Source organism: Anser cygnoides, chromosome Z (genome assembly GCF_040182565.1).
Source record: "Anser cygnoides isolate HZ-2024a breed goose chromosome Z, Taihu_goose_T2T_genome, whole genome shotgun sequence".
In the NCBI taxonomy this organism is placed as follows: Eukaryota; Metazoa; Chordata; class Aves; order Anseriformes; family Anatidae; genus Anser; species Anser cygnoides.
In genome coordinates this window covers 82,031,714-82,039,945 of record NC_089912.1, presented here as the reverse complement: position 1 = coordinate 82,039,945, position 8,232 = coordinate 82,031,714, and the positions used below count along the sequence as shown (strand labels likewise).

The window sequence follows — 8,232 nt, the reverse complement described above, 5'->3', positions numbered from 1 at the left end:
GGAACCCTGCTCAAATTAAAATTCTGCATTAGTATTTTATGTTCAGTTAAGCCAATGAAGGAAAGCTGTGGCAAAAGCAAACAAATATAAAAAGCAAAGAATTTTATTCCGTTTACTCTGGATAAAAGATGCTTAGCTCAGTCTGACTACTAAACTGACTAATGAGCAGCTTCAGCTCCCAAGTAAGTTAAAACTCCCTCTAATGGCAACTGAGTAAAGAACAGAGTCTGAAAAAGTGAAAAGCATTTCAATGCATTTGAAATATATTGTCAGGTAAGCAAAATCTGGTCAGCAGGAATGCTTTTGAAAAGTGAAACTTTAGCTAGTGTCCAAGATTCTGTCAAGTTAAAACAAAGTGGTTTATATTCCTGAAATAGAAAGTGTTAGTGGATTTTACAAAATATGTTTTGCAAAATGCAGAAGTTATGTAAAATGCATTAAAAAGTGTTTTCTCCAAGCAAAAGGCAGAGCTTGTCGCTTTAACAAAGTGACTGGAAATAGCATCAAATAAAAGTGGCTGAGAAAAGCACCCATGGCAGATGACTCATCTCACCCATGAAAAGGGACCTGCCTGTCAGCGACACCACTCCCAGCATAAACACTAAACACTTTCAGAGATACTTACGGAAGGAGTTGTTCACGGGTTCAGATTTATTTATGGCAAAATAATCATTTAAGTTTTACGGTGAGTGTGATAAAATCAGAAAATATTACATTCTGCTCACAAATACTGAACTGAAATTGTTCTTAGAAAATAATAAAGATTAGGAACAAATCACAGCTCCTTTGAACTGAGTGAGCTGGATTAAACAGCTGAATTTAAACTGAGTGTTTGCCGGATTAAAGTGTTAAGGAAGAAAGGTAACCTAGGGACTAGCAGTAAGTAGAAGTGGTAACAGTGAAAAACTTTAACAGGGAAAAACTTTAAAAATAACAAATTTAGAAAGCTTCAAGCTCAGTCATCATGAGAGCTGGTAATGCCTTTTCCTACAGCCTTAATTGTTACCTCAAGTTACCAGGTAAATTCTACTGGCTGATCTCATTTCTTCCTACTATCCCAGCAAAAGGACGTAGAATTACAAAACTGAGAGATCATGACTTAATTTCTCATTAGCAGTGAGGATTCTGTGCATCATTTTTACAGCCTGAAGGTCATTTCAATTACCACTGCACAAGAATCTCAGACTCCTGCTAGTCAAAGGTGAAACTTGTTTAGAAGGGAAATATTCTAAGGGGTGGAAATCCAGAGGAACGAGTCATCTGAATACATACATCAAAATAAATTAAAAAAAAAAAAAGCTTTTTTATTCAAAAACTGAATTTACAAAGAAATAGACTTCTTATTCAATATCTCACTACAGCCACTCTCCTCAAACACAGTCTAATAACTCTTCTGCTTTAGGAATAGAAACTTTTGTAGAGATGCATGGAATAAGCCACGCTTTATCCTAGTATGCACTTCCCATTTAGAGTAAGACAGGCATTTGGAATCTGATCCAAAGTGAATTTAATAAAAGTCTTCCAATTCACACTATGTCCATGCACCTCTTCTCTCAGTTACTGAAAGTTCAAAGCAGGGAGCACTTACTCCATCAAGACAACTTAGTAAGTACATTGATAAAAGAACAGGTATGTTCTGAAAGTAGAGCATACTTGTCTGCAAAAGACTAGAGACAAAATTGGGATCAGGAAATATTATTGGTGTGGCAAAGCGTATCTGTGCTTTTTTCATTTTATTAAACGGTTTGAAGTGCCGCTTAAAAGAACAATTTACAGTCTACATGCAGTTTTAATTTTAAAAAATATATTTTTTCCTCAGAAAACATGCAAAGTTATGTACATCATTTTAAGAAAATATAAAAAAAGAGAAAAAATTACCATTTACAGCAGAAATTCCTCTTTACAGATCTTTTAAGAGAAAAAGCAGGCAGTAGCAATTTTGCAGAAGACAAAGCATACAAACTCTCTACACAGAAAGTATAATTTATTTATTGAGAGACATTAGCAACTGCAGAAGAAGGTCGTTTAAGGATGGATTCAACTGAAAATGACAGTGGCTCAGTTGTTGAAAGTTTTGTTGTGGCCTGTTTGGCCCCAAAAAAGTCTTTTGCACATTTGTCTATCGTAAACTTGCACTTTGGGTTCTCTTTAGTGCTGCAATCTCTGTATTTCTTAGATGCTTCTTCGGAAGTCTCTTTCACAAGTGATGTTCTCAACTCTGCTCCAGATTTGTCCGGAAATGTCTGCGGGAACAGCGACTGAAATGGATTGTATTTGAGTGGTGGAGAGGGCTTGGTAGTGTCTTTGCTGACCTTGCTTAATACCTGTTCTTGAGGAGCCAGAGAATCCTTATCAGAAATCTGAGAGAAAGTCCTTTTTGGAGGAGAGAAAGCTGACCTCTCCCGAGCTTCCTGAGGAAGGCATTGTATCTCACTACATGACTGCTGAATGTCTTGCGTGTGGGTCAGTATGAGTGCATTTTCCAGTTTTGGAGACATGATGTCCTGCTCAGTGTTTGGACAGTCCTGGATCTGCGAGACCTTGGCATCCCAACCTGCTCCAGGTTTGAGAGCTTGGACAGTAGTAGCATTTAAGAGGCATTGCTGGTAGAGGAGAGCATCGCTAATGGGGCCACATTTTGGCCACACTAAGAACCTAGAAGACAGGGGATACTGCCTGTAGGTAGCAGCTACACTGACATTTGAAGAAATCAGTTCCATGTTGCCAGGTCCTGAATACTGCATGGTTAGATCGAGGCAGGTTGGTAAAAAGTTGCAAAACTCCTTGTTTGGAGCATCAACTTGAGCAGGGTTGAAAGCTGTTTTGTACGAGTTGTATTCAGCTCCGTGCACCATGCGGTTAGGGAGAAAGAGGGCAGCTGCTTGCGTAGCTTCCATCATCTCTCTTTCTTTATATTCTCTCTCTAGCATAATGTTCTCCAGCTCTTTATCAGCAAAAGCTCGTCTCTTTCTCATCCTGTCACTTACAGGGGGTGGCAAGGGTGAATTCCCTCCCAAGTACGGGTCTGCTGGAATAGGACGGTAACCTAAAACAACAAAGTAGCATTAGGAAATGAGCCGTGTATGAAAAACATCAAAGCTGTGTTTGTAAAAGGGCTCCCTTTGGAGCCAGCCTTGCCAGGCACTGAGCACTTGCTGCAGACCCCAGGCACCATCAGCTCCTGCCAAAGTCACTGCGCCACAGCGGCTCAGCTCCCTCCACCATCAGGCACGTTCAGCACAAGTTCCTCCGTGCAGACGAGTGAGCCCCACTACTCTGACATGCGTAGCCTCCTTTGGAGAACTGAACAGCGACTTACAACAGCAATTCCAAAACAGCAGGCTAAGCAAAAAAAAAAAAAAAAGAAAAAAAAAAAGGCAAAACCCTGCTATGCATTCTGACTGGTATTGCATCATGCAGCTTAAGGAGGTAAACGTTTTTAACTAATATGGAAAATCATCAAGTATTTCATTTCTTCTGAACTAAAATAAAACAAAAATCCAGCACATTTAACTAACCGGATTCATTTAATGTAACTGATAGGGTCCAATCCTTTTCGCTCTACCCAGACAAGTAATCCCATTGAATTAATGGAATTGATTACATGAGTAAGGAGAACAGGATTTTGCTTCTTTTCACTCCCACTCCTCTCACAGGAGTTTCCCCATTTCCAAGGAAGATATCTATACCTATAGCTGCTGCCATTTCTGTTCTCTAAAGATGAATCATTATGAACATATTGTTACAGACAGTAGAAAATTCCAAGGAGAACTAGGAGAAAAGAAAAAGAAAAAGTTAAGATAAATTAGAGGAAAGATTTTTTTAAAGTGTGAATTGTAGAAAAAAAACAGAGGTTTTTAACAGGACAAAATCAAAATTGCACTTGCACAGATTAAGAAAAGAGCTTTCTATTTTGAAAAGAATGAAAAGCTATATTTGAGAACTGCAGTGATTCACTCTACAAGGATACAATTTGGAAAGTAATAAAAGCAGACATGGAAAACAAACTTGGGCTTGATCTGAAGAGACAGAGAACAGACGATACACCCTCTCACTATAATACAGATCTTTAAAGCATCCTGCTACTGCAGTTACGATTTTCAGCAGGAAAAAAAAAAAAAAAAAAAAAAGGGGGGGGGGGGGCCCGTCATGTATATCTTACTCTTGATAACGCACTAATCAGGGCCGCTGTGTTAAGCTATCAGTTTAAAGTGAAAACGAATTGATTTACCCGTGAGCAGACAAAACACTCCCGCGAAGGAATTACCCCGCACGGCACAACAACAGCGCCGGGTAGCCACGAAAAAAGCACGCCAGCTTGTAACAGTAACTCTCGGATTTCAGGTCGCCGTTGCTAACATCTCAGGCGTAATTTGGGGGTTCGGAGAGGGGGCTGCCAGCCGCAGTTCTGCCACTACGACCCTGCCACATCGACCCCTCCCCAGGGCACGCGTTTGGCCGCGATGAACTCCGCCCGTGTCAGTGACACGGATCGGAGCGGGGCTTCCGTGGGGTCCGGGGGCTTGACCCCGGGGAAGGCGGTGAGGGGGGTCTTACCTTCTAGGATGCTCTTGGCCAGGAGACTGGGCGTCCGGACGTGCCTCTGGTAGACGGCTTTGCGCTCCAGGCTCGCCGGCTTCCCGGCCAGCCCCTTCTTGTCCTAGGAGAGCGGGCGGGCAGCGCCGTCAGCCCGGGGCCGCCCGCCCGGCCCCGTCTCGCCCCGTCCCGTCCCCGCCTCACCTCGGTGGCCTGCTGGCGGCGGAGAGCCACCTGGGCGGCCATCACCCGCTGCCGCTCCACCACCAGGAGGCAGTTGGCGCACTGGCAGTCCCGCCAGCGGCAGAAGCGCTTGTGGCCCTTGAGGCACGACACCACGCCGTGGTTGCGGCACCGGGCGCACTTGGGCGTGCGGCTCAGCTTACGCGGCTCCCCGGCTCCGCCGCCGCCGCCCCGCCGCGGCGCCGCTGCCCCCGCCGCCTCCTCGCCTTCCTCCTCCTCTTCCTCCTCCTCCCGCGGCGCGCCGGGGCCCTCGGCCGCCTCCCCCTCCAGGCTCTCCACGTCGATCTCCCAGTCGCCGGCGGCGCGTCCCTCGGACATGGCTCCTCGGCGGCGCGGCTGCAAACACAGGGGTCAGGCCGTCCGCCCCCGACGGGCTGCCCCCGGGCGGGGCGTCCCGCTGGGCACCCCACCTGCTGCCTGCCCCCGCGCCCCTTCCCCGGGAAGCCGCGGAGAGCGGCCGGGGGCACCCCGGGGTGCCGCCGCTCCCCGCACAGCCCGGTGTTAGCCGCGCCGAGGGAGCTTATGCTCCGCACCCCGAGCTCCCCCCACCCTCCCCGCCGCACCGGGGTTGCAACTTACCCGAGTCAAGCGCCCGGGGGGCCGCCAGGAGGCGCAGGCAGCCCGCGGGGGAACCGGCTGGCACGGACAACGCAGCCCGACGACCACCGGGGGGCTTGGCCGCAAGGCTCCCGGGGACGCCGCGCCGTCGGGTGGCAGCCGTCGGGTGGCAGCCGGGTGCGGGGCCGCTGCTGCTGCCGCTGCCGCCGCCACCGGAGGGGCTGTCTCAGCGACGTCGCGGTCGCGGTCCCGTCCCGTCCCGCGGCGCCCACCCCGCGGCACAGCGCCCGCCGCCCCGGCCCCGCCGCGTTATCAGCACCGCCCGCACCGCCCATTGGGCCCGCGCCCCGCGGCCGCCGCCCTGATTGGCTCGCGACGCCTTCGCCCCGCCCCCCCGGGGGGTGCCCGACGCCCACCCATGGGTGCTGGCGTGGGGCGGGGGGCGCCGCTGCCCCATCGCCCCCAAAACGACCCCCGGCACCGCATAGACGAGCGGGGCAGCAGGCGGGGGGAGCGGTGGGACCTGCGTTTTAGGGCTGGGCAGGGAGGGAAAAAAGAGAAAAAAAATGGAAAAAAATGGGAGAAAATGGGAAAAAAATGGGAAAAAATGGAAAAAACGGAAAAAAATGGAAAAAAACGGGGTCGCGCGTGGAGGTGGCGGGCAGCAAGCCCTATCCCCGCGGGAGAGGTGGTGCCCGGGTGTCGGGACGGCAGGGGTGCGGTGGGAAAGGGGGGGCGAACAGCGCGTTTTTCGTTCGCCGTGGTTCCCGTGGCTTGTCCCGCTCAAGGGGAGGGAATTGGTGGAAATCGCTGTTTTTTTTCGAGGCTGAAAACTCAGCGGGATCTGTGCGGTTTCCCTGCCCTATCGAGAATCGAGAGGGGCAAAAGTATTCGTTTACTTCTTAACATCCCTTAGCGGCATTTCCGACAGAGCACTCAGCTGTTGAATAGCTTTCTGCAGCCGCTGCCTGCCGGAGGCTGCTGTTCGGAAATTGCGGAATGCCGCTCGTCTCCAAAAACGAGGAGAGATCGAAATGGTAGCGCACGGAGCCTTGGTCGTGCTGCCAGCAAGGTTGTAGAGTGCGGTGCAAACAGGGACAGAAGTGGACAGAATACACCTCGACCAGCTTGTTCACCGGGAAAAGGAAGAAAGAGATGGTGAATGTAAACAGGGTATCCCCAGAAAATAAATAATAATAATAAAAATTAAAAGGGCACCTCGGCAGCACCAGTTTCCCATCAGGGTAGAAAAGCTAACGATATGCAGGACGTACAACCCACCCCGCTCTGCTGGAAGGACAAATATCTTACTGTTTCCCCGTGTGCGATGCATACGGATCAGTGCGCGCACACGATGAACGCGCACACCCGCTCCCGGTGAGCGCACAGACGGGCTGCCGGCCGCGGGGAAGCCCCGGGTCCCCGGCAGCGGCGGGACCCTTCCCCGCCTCCCGGTGTGGGCAGCCGGAGCTCGACCGAGGTGTCCGGGCACCCCACGGGCACCCCAAGTCCCGGGGCAGCGTTTGTGCCCCTCGGGCCTCACCCCGGAGCGCTCAGGTCGGGAGAGGGGAGAGAGGGAAGCGCATCCCCGACGGCAGGTATTATTCATCCCCAAAGAGAGCCTGGCTACTGTTTGACTTACAAGCATGACTAAAAGGCAAATACCCGAGGAATTCCACTTTCCCCCTTCAGGTCCCTCTTAAAAGGCACAAGCATGACAAAGGACCTGCTAGGTTAGGAAACAGAAGTCCCCTTGGCTTGTAAACTGACACCAAATTACAAAGTACGATCCTGCGGGCCGCTGGAGTAAATTACAAAACAGTTCGCCTCCTGTTTACTTTATCCACAGGGAACTGTGAAATCCAGCCACGATTTTAAAGCGTGTTTGTATAACTTTCTTCTTCTCCTCTTGTTCGTGCTCGGTTCCGCGGGGCGTTCACGCTCCCCTCCAGCCTCCCCCCAGCCGCACTCATCCTCTGGCCGAGAAGAAGAGGCGGCGAGCGCACCTCCGGCGGCGACCCCGACTCCAGCTCCGCGTCCCCTTTTGGCCCGTGGTGCTGTGAGCCGTGCCGTGCCGTGCCGCGCCGGGAGAGGCACCGATTCCCACGCTGTGCCACACCGGTGATGCGGCGCCGGGAGGCACCGGCGCAGGGCTGGGGAGCCCCCGGGGTGGGCAGCGGGGCTGGGGGACACGGCAGTGGGGCTGGGGGACACGACACCGGGGATGGGAGGCACGGCAGCGGCGATGGATGAGCCCCGGGGACCGGCGATGAAAAGCTGCCGCGAGGGGGGACCCTGTTTGGGGGTGTCGCGGACAGCCCCCCAGATCTCACAGGCGGCTGCGGGTGGAGAACAGGAAAAAGCAGCTCGGGGGCATTTGCAGGGCTGCAAAAACGGCTCCCTGGAAAGCCGTCGCCCGGCGCCGGTCCCTGCTTTCCATCGCCGTGCCGTGCCGTGCCGTGCCGTGCCGCGGGGACGGCGGGCGGGCAGGTGCAGGTGCCTCTCGGCTCCTCTCCTCCCCTCCCGGCCCTCCCTTCCTCCCAGGAAATTTATTAGCGGGGTTAGGGCAGGCTAACCAAACGGCAACCCCGGGGGCAATTTCCCCGGGAGGAATGCTTTGATCCTGCCCTCTCTTCGCGCCGCCAGGAGCAGATTACATTGCCAAACGCGGGAGATCCCCGCCGCTTGTTTGGCCAGAGATGTTACCAGTTAATCTGAAACAAATTACCTCTGCTCCCGACCCGGGGCCCCGGAGCCTGCCCGGGAGCGCCGTGACACGGGCCCGCAGCAGCACGGCTTTGGCTGAGGACACGGGCCCTGCCAGAGGGACCTCTCCTCCCAGCAACCTCTAGACATCCTCTGCGTGCTGCAGGGAAGATGCTGAGAATCTCCAGA

General features: G+C 52.2%; 1 protein-coding gene across 2 annotated transcripts; it reads right to left on the bottom strand.

The window, feature by feature from the left end:
- Positions 1–1,695: 1,695 nt before the first annotated feature.
- DMRT2 (doublesex and mab-3 related transcription factor 2) lies at positions 1,696–5,613 on the bottom strand. Of its 2 annotated transcripts, XM_048051705.2 has the most exons (4): positions 5,359–5,613; positions 4,741–5,115; positions 4,558–4,660; positions 1,696–3,046 (listed from the first exon to the last, which is right to left on the bottom strand). In XM_048051705.2, exons 2-4 carry the CDS (start codon positions 5,095–5,097, stop codon positions 1,989–1,991), a joined length of 1,518 nt encoding a protein of 505 aa, XP_047907662.1. In that variant the 5' UTR covers positions 5,098–5,115; positions 5,359–5,613; the 3' UTR covers positions 1,696–1,988. The 2 variants fall into 2 exon arrangements, with proteins under 2 accessions (XP_047907662.1, XP_066844490.1); XM_066988389.1 differs by lacking the exons at positions 4,741–5,115; positions 5,359–5,613 and adding an exon at positions 3,690–3,771 and having other exon boundaries at positions 4,558–4,640.
- Between the last annotated feature and the right edge of the window lie 2,619 nt (positions 5,614–8,232).

What these genes read in the sequence shown, in the direction of transcription:
- DMRT2 (XM_048051705.2), bottom strand. Translation starts at nt 5,097, where the DNA reads ATGTCCGAGGGACGCGCCGCCGGCGACTGGGAGATCGACGTGGAGAGC. An exon ending in GCCGCCAGCAGGCCACCGAG is followed by an intron (nt 4,661 to 4,740) that starts GTGAGGCGGGGA and finishes CCGCTCTCCTAG; the next exon opens with GACAAGAAGGGGCTGGCCGG. An exon ending in GGCCAAGAGCATCCTAGAAG is followed by an intron (nt 3,047 to 4,557) that starts GTAAGACCCCCC and finishes TTGTTGTTTTAG; the next exon opens with GTTACCGTCCTATTCCAGCA.